We start from the raw sequence: 22,368 nt of genomic DNA on the forward strand, positions 1-22,368 counted from the left end.
GGCATGATTAGTTCCAGTCAGACTCAATCTTATTTGTAGCTTACAAACTATTTTTTGCAGCCTTGTGAAATATTTTACACATCTGCAGTACTGTATGTTTCACCAAGTGACACTGATAAAATCTTTAATTGATCCTCCATTTTTAGTTTCTCAGTTCCACAACAGCTATGCAGTAATAAACACAATGTTATCTCTTGCATGTCATTCTCATTGTCTCACTAAATATTCTGGATCATGATCTGAGTGATGTAACATCTTTAATACTTTAATTTTGCTTTAATAATAAAACACTCTGGAGCATTTTCTAAAAAAACATGTTACCCTGATGGGCTATTTTCTGTTAGTTATAACTATTGATTTCCCAGGTAAGGTCCATCAAAATCCAAATGCAGAAAAAACACTGACAAAACTCTGGTTGATACATTTTTGCTCAATATTGAAAAGAAGCTTTTATTAAATCTGTTGTTTTCCTTTGTTTATATAAAGCTAAGTACTATATGGTGACATGGCCACTCGGTTCACAGGTCTCAGATCCTGGCTTTGATTCCAGACTGTTACACCTTATGTCCAGACCTTGCAGTTTCTCCCTATGTCTGTCTAGGATGTTTTGCTGTGGTTAACTTCCACACTTCAGAGATATGCTGTCCAGATTATCATTGCTACTTTGCCGGACCTGGGGTGTTATCTGCGTAGAGTTTGTATGTGTTGGGTATTGCAGTTTCCTGCCACAGTCCAAATACATAATTGGCTTCTCAGAAAAATGCCCCAGTGTGATCTTGTGCATGTCTATGTGTGCCTTGCAATGGCCTTACCCTGCCTTGTGCCTTTTGCCTGCTGGAATAGGCCCTAGCTCTCTTGCAACCTTGTATTAGAAGAAGTGGTTAGAAAATGTATGGATTAATTATTTTGTGTCTCAAAATTGCACCCCTGCTTGCAGGTTTGTCCTGTGATGGGATGGTGTTCCATGAAGGGAATGGTCCATTCTTGTGCTGTTTTAGTGCTAAGGTCTGTGTTGTTCCAATCAGCAACTTGCTGATAATAAATCCTAAATTACATTTTGTACAAAAACGTTGTATTTCAAATGAACATTTTGCTTAGATCATTAGCTAAGAAGATATTTTATATTTCTAATTTTAATATAAACAATATAATTAATTTAAAACAGTAAAAATGCTATTTATGTTTTACTATTGTCCTTGCTTACAACATCAACAAAATTATTTATACTACTATAAGCAAAGGATATAAAACATTTTATAATCACATAACAGATACTAATCATGCATAAAATGCATGTTGTATAGAGGTCATGTGCCATTAGATGGTGACATTTGCACATTAACACCACAGTTATTCAGCTCAATAATCAAAAAAGCCACAAGGTGGTGCACATTTATTATCGGTCAATGCCCAGTGATGTGCTCTTAAGAGACAAGGTTTTAAATGGAAAAATAAACTGTTTCTTATGCTTTTTAAGGACAGCTGTCATAGAATTACATGATAGTTATATATGATGCATATTTATAAAATATTGAGAACAATTTTAAGTATATGCAGTGAACAAATCCTGAACACGATTTAGTGCAATTGATTACATTACACTAATAATCATCATTATAACAAATGCATGTACAGTATGTGCATCACACCAAATGGGAGAAAAGGAATGGAGCAACGCATTCCCAGTCCCTTCTTAACAGGTTTTTATGTCTCATGTACAGTATGAGCACATTTGTGCCTGCACTCATCTTTCTAAGCATTCTTCCTCTGCTTACATTAATTCTGGTAGCACCCTGACAGATATGGAAAAGGTCAGACTAGAAGTTTATGCAAATGTTACATTTTTGTACAAATTAAATTAAATCGACTTATCCTTTACAGTTTCAGTTTGCTTTTGTCACAACTTTCTTATACATTATATACTGTATTATAAATATAGGAAATATTTCCTAACTCCATATGATAATGTTGAAATAATATCCTTAAGGCCTTGCTAACCAGTATGAATAATATTTTGCCATAATTGTGTCTATGCTTTTTCCTAATTTCCTATGTTGTTCAGTTTGTAGTAGTGTTGCATATTGTCCAGACAGGATACTTTTATGTAGATATCATGACATCTTGAAATGGCTTCAAGACTTAACATTAAAATACACTTCTCTTATTAATGTCAAATAGTCCATGATGGTGCAATTAAATCCCAATACAGTAATGCTGGTTATTCAGCTTCTGGCAAAATCATACAGCAGCTTTGATTAGACTAATAACTACATAGAAAACCTTTCAAAAAATAAATATGGTTGTTCCATTTATACAAAAATACTTGTTCTAAACACTCAAATTAATTGACCAGCCAATAAAATGCTGCATTTCTCAAATTCTCAGGCCTTATCCAACATCAGACATTTAAACCATGTGCAGTTACTGTTTTTCTTGCTTCTGTAATTTGTAACTACAAATTGGCAGCAGTACGACGCTAATCATTCAAGGACATTTATTTCACAAACCTTATTCAAGACAAAACAACGTTTATTTTAACATGCATATTTTGAGTCCATTACTGATAGACAGAAAGACAAGAAAGGTAAGAAGAGACCAATGGGTAGGACACATTTCCTTTGAATGAGCACAGCTAACTGTGGATTACAGTTCAAGAAAAACTAACTGAAACATAAAGCATTGTTTTAGGAAAAAAATAATAACAGAAAATTCAAGTATTTTGGTTTTACAAATTCTCATTTTAGTATGAAGATAAAAAGTACAAACAGCAGGTTTACAAAGGTAGAAGAACAATATAACATGGACAATTGAAAATTTAAATCAGGTTTAAAAAGTGACTTTCAAAACCATTTTCCAGCACATGACAGCATTACATTGCCATGCTTTACAGTATATGGTTTTACAGCACCAGCTTAAAAAGGTTTTTTATCTTTAAAAAAATACAAAAATATTAAATCCACACTACGAAGGGGAATGAATATGGAAATGAGCACTGAAGCACAGTGAAAAGCAACTGAAGTCTAGGAGTCCAAGAGATCCCAGTGACACATGAACAATACTTCCAGTGGAAGTAAGATTTTAGAAACAAGTGAGCACAGGAGCTCCTAGGTTTAATACTTTGTTTTCCTTGTTAGGATTTCAACCGTGTTGCTATAGGAAATACACAAACATGATGGAAGCCCTCTCAAAATCTATCCTAAAAGTTTCAGAAATTTCTTTAATATGTACCAAGAAAACACCAAATTAAGACCAAAGTTTTAAATCCAGATCCAATCATGCCAACATAATGGCAGGTAACAAATACAGAATAATAGCATCATATTAAGAGGAACACTAAATTGATTTTCAAATGATAACACTGAAACTGACCTTCATTTAATTACACCTTCGCTCAAAAAGAAGCAGAGTGTATTTATGGTTGTAGCATTTACAACTACAGTATAATGAAGCACAGAAACTAATTCATAAATTCAAAATGAAGTCTGATTATGTCTCTGAGGAATAGCAAAGCTAAGTTAGTCTTCATCAGACTATGAATGATCTGTTCTATGTGCATGCTGTGGATATCCAAATGAGAAAATGCATTTTTCAGGAGTAAAACATTATCCACACACAATTTAGGAATACACTGTACAGTATATGTCAACATAAAATGTTTTGCTATAAGTATTGGCAGTTTGTATGATAGCATCATGGAGCAACAGAGCAGTGGGTAACTCCTTTTTGCTGTTCCAACACAATATTATTGGCAGTGTGTATCAATAACACTTTTAATCCATTTTAATCCAAGTGCAAAAGGCATGCATGAAAAGAAAGATCATGAAAGTGACGTTATATTAGATCGGCCACCAGGGGGAGCAACAATCCTCTGCGCAGTGCGCCTAGGAATATCGTCGTCCATCTGAGTTCCTGCAACACATACAGTAGGCAGTACACAACACTGTAACTTGGAAAGCTCACACAGCACATCAAGGAGGTATTTTATTTTAAAAAGCACTACAAGACATTGCTAATTAAAATATGTCTACATATAATGTAGGTACTTATGATTAGTTTAGATTAGTTTCCTGTTCTCTCCCAGATCCATTATCTAAGGCTACATTGAGATATCTGATCCATTATCTAAGGCTACATTGAGAGAACTGTGTACCACAACTCATTCTGTACCCTGGGTATGGCTGAGTTCATCTGCAAGTAATACTGTTCCTCACTTCTGCAACACTATTCTGTCCTGTCCCAATATTATCAAGCAAATCAAGCACAGGACAGTAGTGTGAAATTTTGACATGCTGTATCATGTCATCTTTTTACAGAACTCTGCACTGACAGCTGACGTGCATCTCATGTTCTTTTTATACTATTTTATCTGCATTTGCACTTGAGGGCAGGCACCAGTACATTTTAAACAAGCGTGATTCTCCCATGCACTTGATTTTGGATTGTATAAATTCCTTCCTTAACTAAAATTCATTTCATTTTTCATTAAATTAAAAGTGTATTTCAGTATAAAAACTGCAGTAGAATCAGGAAGATAATTTCTGTTAGGCGTGAATACCAGATAAAGTGAATCCTGACTGGTGCAGGTTACGAGCGGGTACCATCTGAGGTTTCCCTGGGCATGCTGTACCCCTGGAAGTAGGAGTGGGTGGTACTGTTTTTGTTGCTGCGGTGATATCGTGGACTGGACCATCATAAAGCCCTCTTGGAACGCCACGGATATCTGCCAACTTTCAAAGCACAATTTAAAAAGATTAAAGTCTTATATTACATCGTACATCTTCATAGTCTAAACATACTGTAGGCTTTTTGATTAGACATTGAAGAAAGTCTTCAATTTCATCAGTTCCTGGTAGATAACGTAGACACCCACTAAAACGCTTGAATATCGTATATTTGAGTTTTCCCCAGTGCTTAACACTAACAGCTGTTGGTAGTTCAAAATGTTCTCAAAGATAACACAAAGCTCTATGTAGACAGATAATTAAGATTACTTGTGCCTGTAGCTAATATGAAATGCAAACAAAGCTGGCTTTGGTTATCACTGCAGAAAGCTTGAGTTCTGAGCCAGTAGGCGCTCAGCAAAATCCTACATCCCATATGTTTGCTTCTCTTGCCATAACACTAAATCTTGGAGCTTCCTTATTCAGAAACAAACATGTCATAATTTCACATCTTACCCTGCTCCTGGCTTTTATCTTTTTGTAAACATAATCTGGGAATGTCTTTCGGGGGATAAAGCGACCAGATCCTTCTGCAACGTTCAGCTTCCCAGCTTCCAATACAATTTTCCCCTGGCTTATTACTACCACAGGAGCTCCGCGGCACTCCATTCCTTCAAAGATATTATATTCAACAGTCTGGAAGAAGCAAAGCACATTTTTGATGTGTTAGTTTATCAAATACCTCAAAGTGTGTTCATATTTATCTTAATTGATTCATTATTAGTTCATACTATGACAAATTCTCTTACCAAGTTATGCAACTTAGCAGAGATGATTTTGGTTTCCTTGGGGTTCCAGATGACCATATCAGCATCTGAGCCAACAGCTATTCTGCCTTTCCGGGGGTAAAGGTTAAAAATCTTTGCGGCATTTGTACTGGTAACTGCAACAAACTCATTCTCATCCATCTTCCCTGCAGCCTAGAAAAACAAAATTCTATTCTGTTGGTTTATAATCTCCTGTTAATTAAAAGGCTGTAACCAAAAGGGAAAATTAAGATCAATAGACAAAATACAGTTTCTCCTTGGGTAACGCAAGGCTCGACTTCATGTAAAACACTCCCTTGGGTCCCAAAATAAAATTTTCTTGGTGAAGAGAGTTTACATTACATGCATAAAGAGCAAATATTGAGGTAAGTTACTTCAGTGGATGACTATTCACCTCTAAGAAGATCCAGGTTACATATAGACTTGTGAAAACAAACTCTTGCATAACCCAGGTGAGTGGATGTACAGTACTGCATTAAGCGCAGTGTGTTAATAGTGAGATTACAGAATCTATCATTTAAAGTAATGTACCACAGCCTTTTCCCAAATGACTGACATCCGTTCTTCAATCCCATTGGTCCCCTCAGGTATGAGTGTGAAGTTATCTTTTCCTACTGCTTTCTGGGCTGTTGTAAATGTACAGTGAGCACTTCCAGTTACTTGCAGGTCCCCACTGTTAAGAGAAAAATGTAAAAAATCGGCATCAGTATGTTGTTGGGTAATGTGATTCAAATTCATTGATACTCAAGAATATTTTAACAGCTTCAGTTTTCTCAAAAATGTAAATGGATGGTTGGTACACTATGAAGGGTTGAGAAATCTGATACAGAAAAGAGTCTCTATACTGTATTTAATATAATGTGGTTTAAGGCTGAAAATAAACTTTCTCTGCGTAGACCCAAATAGAAGTTATATTCATACACAATAAAAATGCAAAAATTCAAGTTTTTCACGAGTACACTAGGCATATTTGTAATATTGTAAACTGAGCAGATCAATTTGTTGATTGTTAGATTGTTGTTTGTTCGCTTGTTATTCCTTGGGATAACAAAATACTGAGGTTGCCAACTGCTCAGTGTTTGGCTGCCAAAGGGAGGTGATTATGAATCTCTAAAAATAGCCGCTCAAAAAAAAAAACAATTTTAACTAATGCAAGAACATGCCCTGCTTGATTAATGATCATCCAGTTGCTATTGGCAAGTCTATAAGGGAAGCTGCCAAGAGAATGAGATTTTCTTCTTAAACAATTAGCAGACTAGTCCAGGAAACAAGGCCAGGCCATGGCCTGGATGGCAGAGGCTCTCCACACCAGCCAAGGTGGTGGCAGAAAGAGAAGTGTAGTGTTTGATTCACTGACAAAGGCAGTTTTGCCCTTGCCAGACTTGACAGAAGACAGTGTGTGTGACAACCAAGGTGAGTGATATGCTGATTGCTGCACTGTCCAAATACAGCATACAACAGGGCAGTGAAAATGTGATGATGTCGGAAGGAACAGAACACCTTCACCAGATTAGAGCCTTACCGCTCAGAGTTACATTGAAAATGTCCTTGAGCCACTACTGTTTCCAACGAGTCAATCTGGAAGTCAGTTTTCCAACAGGGCAAAGCTAAATCACAGTGCCTGTGCTACAATGAAGTGTCTGAGTTACAATGAACGTCAATAAAACGTTGTCGAGGTCTTGCTGAACACCTGACACTCAATGCCATCAACAGGAGGTAACCACAACCAGCCAATGTTCAACATCTATATCTGCACCGTAACAGTGGTGGTCTCTGTGTCTGCACAGCCAGGAATGTCTTAATGCTGCATGTCACATCTAATAACTCGTGTGTAACACTTTCATTTTGACAGTTTCATACTGAAAGCCTAACATGATTCTTTGATCAGCATTTAAGTTCACATTTTCTGTGATTTTCATAGATGTTTAAAATATTACAATATTTTATTTAGAGTATTGCATTTTTTTGTGAGTCAATATACAATTGTAATTTTCACATTCCCAAGGTGTTATGGATTCATATTATAAGAATAAACTATAACATTACCAAGGAGACACTATCTGTTTTGCTGTACATTTCAAATCAGGCCTTCAGAATGAAAAGTAAAGCACTGTAAACTTACCAGGAGAGCAGTGAATTGAGGTAGTCTGGAGTGCTGGGATCAGGGCTCAGAGGAGGAGACATGACAAAGCCTGCTGCTTTCACCCAGTTTTTACTCCAATAGTGAGAGCCATCAGTGCCGAGACTGGCTGTGATTGGTTCCCCATATACCACTGTGCCTGAGAAACCAACAAGACACATCAAGCTTACAAGATTAACTCAAATGGCTGGTGAAAGTCTCTGTATTCCCTAAGCCTAACTTATATCTTGAGTGAAATATCATTTCTCCCAAATGACATTATTACCATTACTAACTAGTAGCAAAAGAGACAGCTGTAAGGAATGGCTTGGTTGCTTAATTTGTACACTGCCTGCCTCTCAAGCAACTAAAATGCAAGAGGACAAGACTTAGACTTAGACTTGCAGTGCAACTGAGAGGTCAGTGGTCAGGGACTTCTGCGGACATAGACGTAACATCATGTAAAATGAGGACCAGGAAGAAATTCATTTTAAGCCATTGAAAATCTAGCAGTACTGTGAGGTGTCAAAAGTCCAGATACCCAAGGCAATTTTTCCTCTATGTTTGAACTGACTGTTTTCCCACAGAAACAAAACAGTCTGCAAATATCAATTCTCTGCAACATTAAATGTGATCACTAACAGTTAATTACTGATGTTTTTAATTCAATTTTTTTAGTTCATTTATGGTATTATCTATCAGCACCTGGGATGGTTGAAACCATTACCATCATACCTTTTCTTCTGGCCTGGGCAATGACATCTGCTGCACCTTTGCTCATGACTTTTGTGACATACAGCGGACAGTTGGCCTGTTTGGCTATGGTTATTGCACGGTACACTGCTTCTGTCTCGACCTGAAATGCATTACATTTCAAATAAGTGAAAACAGCCCCCTGAGCAAATGACATAAAGTTCACTGGTTTCCAAGCACTTACAGGACTAGCAGATTAAATTGCTTCTACAAGATGTTGTGAGAAAATAAAGGGAAGACTATACCTCCTCAGGGTGACTCAGAACATGTCCTTCAGGACCTGTAATTCCAAGCTCTAGCAATATTTTCTGTTCCTAGAAAAGTACAAATAGACAAACAGTGTTAAATGATGTAAAGTGGTACTATCCATGGGACTAAAATTAAAGCAATGTATGAAATTAATATGATGTCTGTATTTCTGTTTTATCAATAAAATTTTAACTTATTGTTTAATTAGTTATTCACATATTAATTACAATCAAACCTTAGTCACTTAGAAAGACACACATAATATAAATTTCACACTTTTATGGACTGTGAATCAATATCAAATTCTTTGAGTTTAGATAAAAGCAGCTAATCGTGTCAATATCCAAGTCCTGACAGGGTAGCTCTAGACTGATTTTTAATTATAGCTTTTTGACACTCAAGAGTGATTCACGGACCATTTGGAATCCACCTTCTTCATTTTGCACAAGCCCCAGGAAATTGTAAAAGATCTGTGTTTTCTCACTCATGGTATAAGACTGAATAATGGAACAGGAAATGAACTAATAAAGCAATCCAGGAAATGCAGACAATAACATAAATAAAATACATGTTTTCATTTTTATTTATTATAATGGAAGAACATTTCCAGGCACTCGCTGCTTCATGTTAGACTGTGGTGAGGAGGAGATACTGTATGTGATGCAAAGCAATGAAAACTGGGGGGAAGGGCTAATTACTGTACAGTACTTCTTTGTTTACAAATTGTGAAGAGCATCTTTCTGTGTTAGTTTTACAAATTCACTTACAAGTTGGTTACAACAATTTGTACTTTTTTGTGATACCGTATATTCATAGGAACATACTGTATGAAAGTGTGCAAAAATGAGGAAACTGTTTGCCATATCTAAACTTGTTTATAGCAGCTAAGTGATTTGACCATCTCATACAGATTGAAAGAAACAAGAGTGTCATCTTTGACAATATGGATAGATAGCTTATTCTAGACTCCTACACTTTTTGTATTCAGGTTTTGAACGCATATGTCCTTATTTTCCAATTCCGTCTTCTGCTTTGTTTCCTTGCTGACTCTGAAGAGGTCCATAAGATTAATCTTGTCAGTGCCTTTGAGGATTCTGAGTGCTTGAATCAGGTCCCAAACCTTCTTAAATGTTCACTGTTGTCAAGTCCATTGTGGACAACTACTGTAGATGAAGTTACCATAATCTTAATAATTCCAGCTTTTTATGTTGTTTTGATGTAATTAAAAGGCTTGTGTTTCTCAATGAGCCTGGTTTTGTAGTTTGAGAATATGAGTGAGAATTCTGTGCTAGGTAAGAAAAACAACATTTAACAAGTGTTACCAAAAGCATCCTCTTCTTCTGCAACACGTTTTTATTCAGTCTAAAATGAAAAATAACTTGGACAAAACCTGAAAACAAACCTCCTCGATAATGTCTCCATTTTCTGCATGCACTTGAGCAATGGCTCCCAGGTCTCGAATGATGCTCAATATCTCATACATCTGTGAGAAATGGCAAGAGTCTGTCATGTGTGCACAGAAAGAATAGTATTGATACTATTAATATTTATTAATACTAATTAGTTTTTTTACCTGGGAATCAGAGCACTGGTATTTGTCCTTGTAAGCCATGAAGACCAAAAAAGAATTAACTCCTGTAAAAAAATACATAACAGGTCAAATCAACCTGGCGTTTCCCAGGAGTAGACCCCAGGCTACTTTGACCCTAAATTAGATAAGAGGTCATTGAAAATTATGAAATAATTATAAAATCACATAAAAATCAAGATGTTCAACATATAAAATTATAACAACTCTGTTGTTGGTTATGTATTATTTTAATTGCAATGCCATGACAGTTTAAACTATAGGCCTGTTTCCACAGGAGTTTTGTATGAAAACATTTGTATGACAGCAAGTCATAACACACATGACAGCAGGTCCTGTATACTAAAATTATCTTATAAAGTAAATCCCTCATGTTAAATCCTTTTATGACCTTTAAACGTCTCCAAACCGTGTCAACATTCAATGCTCTGCTGTATTAAATATTATTAGGAGAAAACACATTACACATGAACAAGTTAAGGTTAAATTCATACTGAAAAGTGGAAAAGAAACCTTCTGGTGTGAAGAAGGCTCTACAATCCCTATTTAGGTTTTTTCCTTCTTACTTTCACAAATGAAGAAGCTTGACGGCCTAAATACGTTTCTCTTTCTACTTTTCAATGTGAAATTATTGTTTTATTATTTATTATTATTTTCAGTTTGCATGCTAAAGTAGCTCCCCACTCAAACCAAATACGTTAAATATCTACTGAGTATAAACTTTTCTTTTTATGAAAGCACACTTTATGGCTCAATGGGAATGGGTCCCCTCCTGTCTCTGTGGATTAATTTGTAAAGGCTTCATGCAAATAATGCCTGAGGCTGTGTAAGAGTCAGTCTCTTCAAATAAACATGCTCAACTGGCAAAGAGGAATCTGAGTGTAGCTTGCAGAAGTTAATCTAGGTCAAATAAAAAAAGAACTAGACTTCTTTTTTATACATTACTTCACTGCACATTTCCAGGAAAGCATTACATAGAAAAGGCAAAGCTCTTTTAGTCTAATGTAGCTAGTTTTGACAAAAATGCAACACTACATGTATGCAACATATACCAAAATGCCAGTTATATGACTAATTTACTGTATCGCAGTAACATCAATTGAGAACATCAATAGGATTTTAATGAAAAATGGTGTGGATGCTCATCTGCAAAGTAGGGCTTTACCTATACGGATTTATTGATTCACATTCTAAAATGACTTTATTTCACAAATTTACTGGACTTTAAAAACAAATAATCATGGAATGTAGTTCTAGTAGGTAGCTGTGTCAGCATGCATAGGCTGCAAAGGAACAAGTAAAAGTTACACACCCGAAGAGGGTTCCACAGCCGAAACATTGTGTTCCTTTTCTTCTATTTTCAGCATGGAATAAACCTTTACTTGTTCCTTACAAAATGTTATACATAAAACATACTCATATCATCAGTGGCTTTCTGAAGATGATAAGCTTTTATGAGGAACAAATCTCAAGGGAAGCAGCAGATGTCCCGGTATACAGTATACCGTACATACAATACCTTTATCCTTGACCAATGCTTCAAGTTCTTCCTTAAGGCTTTCATGCCAGCGTGTGATATCCACGTGAAAAGAATAATCACAGCATGATTTTTTGTCTGCAAGCTCTTGCCACTGTTCATAGGCAGCCAGAAGGCTTGATCCAGGCTCAGGAATGACATGGTCAACTATAGGAACAGAGATTCAATAAGAAATAAGTGGATTTCATTGTATACTATGGTGTATAACAACAATGTAACAAAATGCATGTACTGCAGGACCTTTCTTGTGGATGTTGTAGACTTTCTCGTGGGAGAGTTGTTCCATCCAAATATTTCTTGCTTTTGACGAATGTTTTTTATTTTGATTCCAGAATATGTATTGTAAGCTACAGAAATGGTTTGTAACTACTTCAGGTGTGAAAACTTAACAGCCAAAATGTGTTTTTTTCTTTCTAATTCACCCAGGTTCTAATTCACTGTTACATCATTAAGTCAGTTATAGTTGGAAAAAAAAAAGGTTTGTGAACCCTTTGGAATTACCTGGATTTCTGCATTAATTACTCATAAAACTGTGGTCCTACAATTTTACCGAATCTAAATAAGGCATCACTTATTAAAAAGAGTCATTTTTATACATTATGATGGTTCTACTTTATAGGAAGTAAGTTTCTTAAAACAAATAAGAAAACAACCCCAATGTTTAAATGATGTGTTCAGTACTGACAAGAAGAAGTACAATTGTTTGTGTGTTATTAGTTTAAGCAGATTGTGTTTATCTACTATTGTGACTTACCTGAAGATCAGACCACATTTGTATGAGTAATTAATGCAGAAATCCACGTAATTCCAAAGGGTTCACAAACGTTTTCATGCAACTGTATATATTCAACTATATTCAAATATTCAATGTGACTGGAGCATTCTTGGTGAGATCATTATGTCAGCCTCCATAGGGATGGTTCATGGGGCAGAGTAAGCTTAAAGGATAAATCTAGCGAGATAAGTTGCACAAAAGTAAGAAACAACACAATGCCCACATCAAACAGGAAAGACAAACATCACCCTCATACTTTATCATCATAACATAAGAAGACTGCTCTATAATAGGGTTTTCCTCTTTCATTAGACTAGAAACCAGATTCTATGCAGGTAATATTAACACTGGAAGAGAACAACTCTTCTTAAAAGGGGGTTATTGTCTTATTTATTTGAAGAAATTACTTCCTACATAGTAGAACAACCATAATGTCTAAAAACGATTCTTTTTAATAAGTGATGCCTTATTTGGAATAGTTAAACACTCCATATTAAGTGACTTTAGCAATACCAGACATGTTTTCCTAAAGCCTTTACTAGCTTGAGAGATCTGGTCAAAAAGCTTCCCATTCAAACTTCAAGTGTTGCCTATGCAAGTATTGCTAAGTGCAGTTATAAATTACCCCTCCAGACTAACAGCGAGTCACAGTATCTCCAAAAGATAGCAAGCGTTTCACGTACTGATCATGGTGGTTCCTCCTGCCAGTGCAGCCTTTGTTCCATGGAAAAAGTCATCGGCTGGGGCCATGCCCAGATAATGTGCATTGAGACAGGTGTTGACATCTATTCCACCTGGAATAATGATGTTACCGTAGGCATCAATTGTCTTCACACCTCCAGGCACAATGAGATTCTCCCCTATTTGCCTAAAAGTCAAACAACACAGAATGCTGAAACATGCCATATCTTGCCAATAATAATGCTGAAAGCTATACTTGTATGGCACTTTGGAACCTGCATTCCACAGGGCCTTTTCTACTTTTAGATTTTGTATTCTTTGTAATTGGTGATGTCCTTTAAAACATATTGAATGTTAGCTCTTTAGAATCCACATATACACTACTGTAGGGGAGCAATGTGGTAACTGAAAGACTTAAGTGTGTGTTATTTTATTTTACATTCAAATTTAACTGAAATCATAGACCATGTTTGACTAGTTGTTGCTGTATTACCTCTTACAAATATAGGAAACGTTACAAATGAGAGGAAACCATTTGGCCCATGTAGCTCATTTGGCTGCTAGTATCTAATTGATTCAATGATCTTATTCAACCATTCAATCATTTCTTAAAAGGAGCTAGGTTTTGAATTTCAACATGGGTGTATAGACTCCCACAACCTTTTGTTCATTAAATTGCCCCTTGTTCTCAGCTTTTGTAGTTGCTGTTATTTCTGAAGTGGTCATTGGGATGACTTTGTCAATACCTTTGAGAAATCTTAAAATCAGGTCCCTTCCCAGTCTCTGCTCAAACAGAAAGACTAAAACAGGCATACTGTCAACCCTGAGTCAACAGTCCTCTACAGCAACAATGAATTGTGAATTGCTATGTCAAAAGTTTAGTCTCTTGCCACAGAACACTTCAAACCTGTAGTGAGTTCTAGGGACCGAGATCACAATAACTATCCCTTGTTACAATTACAATGAGAGCTGTTACATACACAACCAGAGTCTTACAAAGTGCAAAGTATGTAATAAGTCCTGATGAAGATCTATTTAAGATCAGAACTAATGATTTGGTGTTGAAATAAATATTTTTAGAATATCTGAAATTAATGTACGGATATGACATCTTTCCTCATGTTCTAAAGCAACCACAAAAGGAAAATTGCACAATTGGAAAAATATGCTTGAAAAGAGAGGTTTGGTGATTGTGTGGACCTAGCTACCTTTTCACATGTTGTTCCCATTACATTAGCAAACTTTACAGATGTCAGTGAAGTTCTTAAATAAATATTATATTTCCATTTTAACAACTGACTAGATGATTCCTGTTGTTGTTTTTAATACAGGCAATGCAAAGGACCCCCAGATTTATTACATTTATAAAATTAAAGTGAATTCTTACTTTATGATCCCATCTTCTACATATACGTCAGCATAAAATGACTGGTCATCATTGACAATCTTTCCCCCTTTAACGATGAGGCGATCACTCTGAAAAGGAAAGAGTTGCAATTTTCAATGAATAACTCATATTTCAAAGCCTACATTACAATGTCATTATCACATAAATATCTCTCTCCAAGAAGGCAATGCTGAAAATAAACAATACGGTTTAAGCTAAATATAGTAACAGAGTATGCTCGTTTTTGAAAAGTATTAATTCATTATAATGAAGATAGTAAAAGCATTGTTAAAAGCATTGAGGTTGTTACATTTTCACTATTTTTAACCTGCCTATGAGGAAGCAAATTCTAAATCTGTTAATATAATGAATAAAGACAGCTTTTACTGGAACTGAGATTTGATTGTAAATTATTATTACTTCCTTTATAGTTTGTTAAAATAGTGCTAGCTGTTTCATTCCAAGTGTTCCCAAAGCAGTTTAAGTGCAGGAGGGGACTCACGTCATGCACCACTGAAGTGCACCTCTAACTTAAGAGACCCATGGTAGCCATTCTTCCACACAATCAGACCAGGTGGAGAAGCGAGACATTTCACCCATACAAATAAGGGGGTAATTTAATGAGGTCGGGTTGGAACAGACCCAGAATGTATCTTAGCCAAGACACAGTGGTTAATACCCTTATGTTTTTTTTTAAGTTCCATGGGATCTATAATGACCAAGGAGTCAAGATTTTGGTTAAAGGTCTTACCTTTCTATAGTACAGTATCCACTAGTCACCATACTGGGTCATTAGTTTGGAAATTCTGGTTTAGAGGAAAGAGTGTCATCTGCTGGCCCACCAAAGCCACTTGGAGCAGTGATTTAGTTTTCCTTACAGGCCTCCCATTCTTGTACTGACCAGTATGGCACACATGATGCAAAATATTGTATTTCAGTGAAATGATTAATGGCACCATATGAGACGTGTCCCACGATAGACAGCACAGTGAATCTGAGTTATACCTAAACTTGCTTCATAGTTCATTAGATCATTTACTGTACCCAACATTCTATGACAAACGCCACACAAAGCAGTTCACCTTGTATGACAACTGTATTGATTTAATGTTAAAATTTGTTTATGTAGCTTATTGACATATAAGAATCCCATTAAAAAATGTCATTCTGTCATTAAAATCTCTTGGTTTATTACAATCAGAAGCATTCCCAAAAGCTAGGCCTATATTCAAAATTCCATTATAATAAACAAGAATTAATACATCTACAGTACAGTTAATCTTCCAACTTTTAAACTTCATTAATATCAGAGTTATATCTACTGCTTATTCTGGTCACAGATTAAATCTTATCTCACAGAATAAATGTCATAAATATGCATAAACTATCAATATTATTTGAATATGGAGTTATTGTTTTATTACCACATCTAGAAAGATTTTTTTATCCATATGCTTTCTGTCCTCAGGCCAGGACCCATAGAATACTGTTTCCAGGAAAACTGTGTTTGTTATCTGTTATCTGTGCAGGATTGTACAAAGGATGGTACACGCCCTCAATACCATATTTTTGTACTGCACTCAAGGGGGTCTAGGAATAGAGGGCTCCCCTGAATTAGATTTTTTTAACTGGAGTTTTGACTATGTGCACCATTACTGTGTGTTAGTGTACAGTTTTCTAATTCCACACTCTGTCTACAGCCAGAGAAATGTAGCTCTGTTCTTAAAACATCTTGAAAACCCACTAAAACACAAATATTTTGTCACAGTATCTGTTTTGGAATTTACAAATCTCAGTTTTATGAATTTATGAAAGGACATATTAATGATTCTCCCTTCCAACTCTTTAATTAGACTAAGATACAGATAACTGACTCAATCATTTCTTACAACAAAAGTGATTATTTAAATTGAATTCTGTTATTCTGCCGATTCCTTAGCATTTTTACCTCATTTTCTTTCCAGGTTTGAAATTCATTCAAATCACTAGTGAATCTATTTGCTGGTCTCAGGATAGCCATCACTGGATATTTACATCACGAACAGCACCTGGACCACAAAACTGTTTTGTTGTAGAGGGTCATGACAAGATGGCAGGAGGATATTTAGATATTCAATCAGAAGAAAACTATAGTGCAAGGCAGAGGTCTGAGTGCCCTGAGTCAGACATACATGTCAATCAGTGTTTGTCAGGATGCAACCTACAAATGTACTGTAGTTTGAATGCAGAAGGAAGTGATCTTTAAAAAAACCTATTGACTTCAAAACAAACCATTTACTGTAAGTAAAATTTTACATACAGACATTATTACAAAGGCATATTACTTCTCATACAATATAATGCACTTTCTAGTACGTATTCATAAACTCAATCTATAAATTTTCCTTTTTTCCAGATTCCCTTAAATGTCACATAATATTATTTGTATGAAAACCCAGTGTGATATACGTAAAGTGACAACACACTAGGAGGTTACAAAAGCTTCCTGCTGAGACTGAACATGGTTAGCTACTGTATGTAGGGCAGTCGAAAGGCAGTTTGTCATTGCACACAGCTTCCTCTCAGTCTGCATTAGGATTTGGAGATTTTAATGTTTTGGAATAATGCCAAAGGGGAATGACGATATTGGTTCACCTTATCTTACAAACGTCTAACCAACCAAAAACTTAATTTAGTAAACAGGTTCCAATTAAGAGTCAGGATACCATCATTTCCAAGATAACGAAAAAGAAAAAAGAAACGTTGCAATTTTAATTGCAGTTGAAGGCCAGACGGCTTACGCGTAAAATCTAATGGAACAGAGTAGCTCACTGAGATTTACTGTAATATTTTCTTTTTGTGCATTTAATATTTTCGTATTTTCTATGTTTCATATTTTCTAATTCTCGAATCAAATCAATGTAATTAAAAAGTAATGACGGCCAGCTGTGTCAAATTGAGCGGAAGGGTATGGGATTCTGTTTGCGATGTTAACAGCAATCCATTTGGGAGCGAAGGGAAGTAGCTCTTATGGACGCATACTATTCTGTTACATGGCAGAACCACAAAGAAACGTTACTGAAAGGGGCACACATTATTGCCATTTTCAAATCAATAACATTAGCACAGCTTCTAAAAAGACACACGAAAATACATAGCATGGGCTGACTGTTCGTTTAATATGAAGTCAATAATGAAATATTCTGTAACGTACAGATGAATTATAAAAAATGAAACATCGGTAGAAACATCACTCCAAAACAGCGTTTTTAGAAATATATGGATAAACAGTGTTAAAGCCTTCCAAAAATCACAAATAAATGATAACTTGGATATTAACTTGAATATAGCAATGCATTTTACCTACTATTACCTTAGGCTTTCAGGCTACACATAAAATGGGACAATTCGTATACGATTGACCATAATATTTTGTGGGAGTGTTAAAGATGCCATGCTTCTGCTTAAACTAAACTACATATTAGCACATTTTCTTTATTTGGAAGCGGTATCGGTTTCAATTTACGTGAACCTGGGAACAATCAAACACAATCTTGACGTTTCGTTGTAGAAAGCCAGGATGCAGTTTCACATACAGTAACAACATTTGGGCCAAACAACGTTTGTGCTCTTGATGTGTCCGTATCGCATCATTTGTATCTATAAACTAATAGTTCCTGCGATATTTTCAACATAAATAACTTATAACGACAGTCTACCACAGTATGATTCGCTAAATCATGGCTGTCACTGTGGTTGCAATGGCTTCTTACCGTTATACGAGGGATGTTCTTCTTGCCTTGGAAAGACATGCCGGCCAGTTCAGGAGCAGGTTTGATTTCTATGTCAGTGATCGTACGACAGGAATCTCTGCAGAGTTTATCTCCGTACGGAAAACGATCCGAAAGATATGATGTAATACTGTTCACTAATGTAAGTCGCCCAGCACAAGAGGAAATCGTGCCTTAATTATTATGATTATTTTGTGTCTGTTGTTGTGCCAGACAGAATGCTTCGAAGCTCTCTTCCACTCACAATACTTCTCGCTTGCCATCTGCCTGATTAGCATTCCAGACTCATCCCAACGGCTAATAACAAGCAGTCCGGCCTTTACAGAGAGATTTCTTTGGCCTTTAATTGGAAACAAAAAACCCTTCACGTTCTGCAAACAAAATCCAGACAATGCCAAATGCACAGGAAGATAAATTTACCCTATAAATGTATGAATGTAATTATTAATTTCCTTCATACATCTATAAACATGTTTTCTTGGTTTGTTTACACCTTCTTATTTAATAATAATAATAATAATAATAATAATAATAATAATAATAATTACGGCAATACCTCTAGTTAAGAATTATTTTTAATAATCATTTCAGATATTTTTTTTGTTAAAATGTTGCTTCATACATCATGCAGCATGTTTTCTTTATACAGAACAACAAACTTACTCTGCTTGTTCTTAAAGTACAGTATTGCCTGTTTTAGCAAACTTTCCCTGTTTTTATCTTCATTAGTTGCCAATAATCAAAGTTTGGATGAAAGCATTTTTAGATGGCAAAACTTTACTTTGTTGTATGTATAGAAAGATTAAATGTCCATTAGATGCTTAAAGCTTCATAGTTGGAATGGAACTCTTGTATGTCAATATTTATATTGGCGGTGTCAGTTTTTTTCTGAAGGGAATATCCTGCTTCTGTTGCTTGAAGAAATGGAATGCTAACCCTTAATAAAAACATTAAATTAAAGTTGTATGAACACAGTTTTTTATCTTATTCACTTTCTCTTACAGTCCATTTCTTTACCTTATATTTCTTGATTCATACTATCATATAAAAATGCCTGTATATTGCTTCAAACACTTAGTAGAACTGAATGAATTCTGGTATGGATTTCCTTTACATCATGCAACTAACTTTATAGTATGTACAGTAGGACAAATAGTCTACCCTGTCTTTTCTATAACCTTTTCCTAGATTGCTTATTCAAAAATATTAAAACAAATGCCACCAACAATAGAGGTCATTTTTAACCACACAGTTTGTTTAACTAACAGATTGTTAGTTCCATACTGCCTCAAAACAGTTCTATCTAGACTAATTCTTCTTTAAACTTTTATAAAGACATAGGTTTAATGAAGTGCTGATACTAATGATACAGATAGTAAAGGTACTACTGACAATGCTTTTTAACAGTACGTATAACTAAGATCTCCTTAAATTAGATTACAACATAATATTACTAGAATCTGAAACATATATTTGCTGAAACTACTGTATTTCAATTCAGCAATATATATGATATATGGTTTACAGTACTGTACATATTGGTAACAGTACTGAGTATCATAATAATATATGACAACATGTTCCCCATGTATAAAAATGAAAAAAGATAAGCTAAAAAATATGACATTTCAATCATTTTTGCAGTAGAAAAATAGTAAAGATCAGTGCTATAAAATTCAACAATGAATAAAAAGTAAATGAAAACAAAAATGGAATGTTCATTTAACAATATTTTGACTATATCAGATAATCAAAAATACTTAATTGTTGTTTTCTAATCAAATTCCAAGAATCCATATCTATGTAGAAAAATAATGACAATACATTAATTTAAACATCTTTGGTAATATCAGGGGTTTGACCAGAAGCTCAGTGCAATGAAAGGAATATCATAGCATTGGTGTTACAGCCTTTCTTCTTAAGTCTGTCATGATCTTAATTATATCCTTTAATTCTTCATGATCTACTATGTATGACATATTATTGTCTTGGTAAACAATAATTATCAAAAACACTAAAACTAGCCATTGTAGACTTTTCACAAAGGAAAAGTTAGGCAAATGAAAAAATGTATCAAAATCTCTATACATAGTTCTTCAATTGCAACATGAGTTTCAAAATAGATGGATAAGATACTAAAACAAATCACCCCCACCCTAAGTGAAAATACAATGTTGGATACATTTTAAAGCTTTCTGTGATCACATAAAAAAGGTGTTTTATAGACACCTTTAATTAGAATTACAACTTATATTTTTGTGAGCAGAGCACTTGTTTGTACTTGTACTTGTTTGATCTTCAACATGACTGACTTCTATAAGAATGTGATAACACGTTACCTGTTCTATGTCTAACAGAGATTCGTAATGAAAACTTGTCTGCACGTTCAAAAACCGGAAATTACACTGTCATATAATGGAAACGGGTAGTATTTAAAATAATTAAGATGTTCAATTTCATGATAAACACTGAAAAATAAGTTTAAAAGTTTTTTTAAAAATTTACCTCAAATAACCTTGGATACTTATTCTATTACTTATGCTCAAACCACCTAACCTTGAATGTACTGTATACATAACTTTATTTTTGTAATACAGTACAGTACACAGTATGCTGTATACAGTATATTGCTGTCTGAGTAGACTGTTCACCTAATACCTATAAATGCTTCGTAAACTTACCTGTAACTCTCCATTGTCTACAGTGTTATTGCCGTCTGAAATGAGCCCTCGTCCCAAGGGGCTGTTTGATGCTTCGGCACTACAAGGGGTCCCTGTGAAGCTGGAAAAATCGCTCACTTCACTGCCTAGCTCACTTACGGTGTCCGACTGGACTGATGAAATGTGTCTTTCTTCTTTAAGGTTCTTAATACCTTTTTTCCCTACGTTGAACGAATCAAAGTTGAGAGTTTTATTTTCAAAAGCTCCTTCCACGTTACAGAACATGCCGCCAAACTTAACTCTGGGTTTTGGGCTGTTTGTCCCCAGTTTTGATAGTAATGATCCTTCATCGTCTTCCTTAGGAAGTTTCCTTTCTGCCATTCTCCTAGATGAGGTCGAGGTTTCTCTGCGGTGCGGCTAATCCTAATTTTAGCCAGAAAAATAGTAACTGGCTTGGTTTCATAAGCCACTCATGTACCCCTTTTCACTATTAATAAGCAGGTGACGCCTTTCTATTGAGACCGCGAATGGAGAAGCTGTCCATGGGGTGTGGTTCTGACAGCACTCCCAGTATAAAACTCTCTAGGGAGCTGTTCTCCAGGGCGAGAGTGTCAGGCGTGCTGGAATGACTACTGTATATACTATATACTATATACTATATACTGTACTTATCACGACAACCATTTTTTTGTTCTGAAAAGAGACGAATAATCAGTTGGCAAATTTCCAAATACGAGTTACAAATTCGATGTAATCTTTAATCTGTAGAATTATTTAATGTAATAGTTTTAAATATGTTTTGTGTGTTTTTTAGAGATGTTCCAAAGCTTCAGGACACGTTATCGTGCGGCAGCAATGATCGTATAGTAGTATTAAGCGTAATAAGCCCTTTCTGTAGTGAATCTTAATTGGAAACAAAAATCTGGAAAACAATGGTAATTCTTCAACACACGTTGCGCTGGGAACAGAAGACATGTCTAAGTTTTGAGTATAATTCATGTAATGGAAGTTTATGAAATCCAATATGACCGCTTGGTTTGCTTGTTCCTTCACATTACTTTATGCAGTTCAAGAAATTTAGTTTCGCCTGAAGCGCTCGAACAGCTACGTGTACAGTATATCTTTATAACTGTAATAATTTAGGAACCTGGATCCTTTGTTATCCGTCGTCTAGAAGTATACAAAATTGTCAAATGTAACAACAACAATAATATTCAAAGGTACTGTACCCGCAGATGCTCGTTGTTTCTCAAGTCTTAAATTAAAGGGGCTAGGTTTTTGGGAGAAGTTATACTGTATCTGCAGTAGCAAGAGACATCAACAACTGTAAAGGGAGAAGTGTACTATAAAAGTACTACATG

The 22,368-nt window shown here is 35.3% G+C and overlaps 1 protein-coding gene across 2 annotated transcripts; it reads right to left on the reverse strand.

The window, feature by feature from the left end:
- Window positions 1-2,479: 2,479 nt before the first annotated feature.
- dpysl4 (dihydropyrimidinase like 4) lies at window positions 2,480-21,474 on the reverse strand. 2 transcript variants are annotated; one of them, XM_015347064.2, is made up of 14 exons: window positions 21,029-21,474; window positions 14,578-14,666; window positions 13,193-13,377; window positions 11,717-11,881; window positions 10,183-10,244; window positions 10,012-10,092; window positions 8,606-8,674; window positions 8,343-8,463; window positions 7,611-7,767; window positions 6,020-6,161; window positions 5,471-5,641; window positions 5,178-5,357; window positions 4,556-4,727; window positions 2,480-3,909 (listed from the first exon to the last, which is right to left on the reverse strand). In XM_015347064.2, the coding sequence occupies exons 1-14, from the start codon at window positions 21,386-21,388 to the stop codon at window positions 3,818-3,820; spliced, it is 2,046 nt and encodes a 681-aa protein (XP_015202550.1). In that variant the 5' UTR covers window positions 21,389-21,474; the 3' UTR covers window positions 2,480-3,817. The 2 variants fall into 2 exon arrangements, with proteins under 2 accessions (XP_015202550.1, XP_006630461.1); XM_006630398.3 differs by lacking the exon at window positions 21,029-21,474 and adding an exon at window positions 18,330-18,686.
- Between the last annotated feature and the right edge of the window lie 894 nt (window positions 21,475-22,368).

Source organism: Lepisosteus oculatus, chromosome 4, assembly GCF_040954835.1.
Source record: "Lepisosteus oculatus isolate fLepOcu1 chromosome 4, fLepOcu1.hap2, whole genome shotgun sequence".
NCBI lineage: Eukaryota > Metazoa > Chordata > Actinopteri > Semionotiformes > Lepisosteidae > Lepisosteus > Lepisosteus oculatus.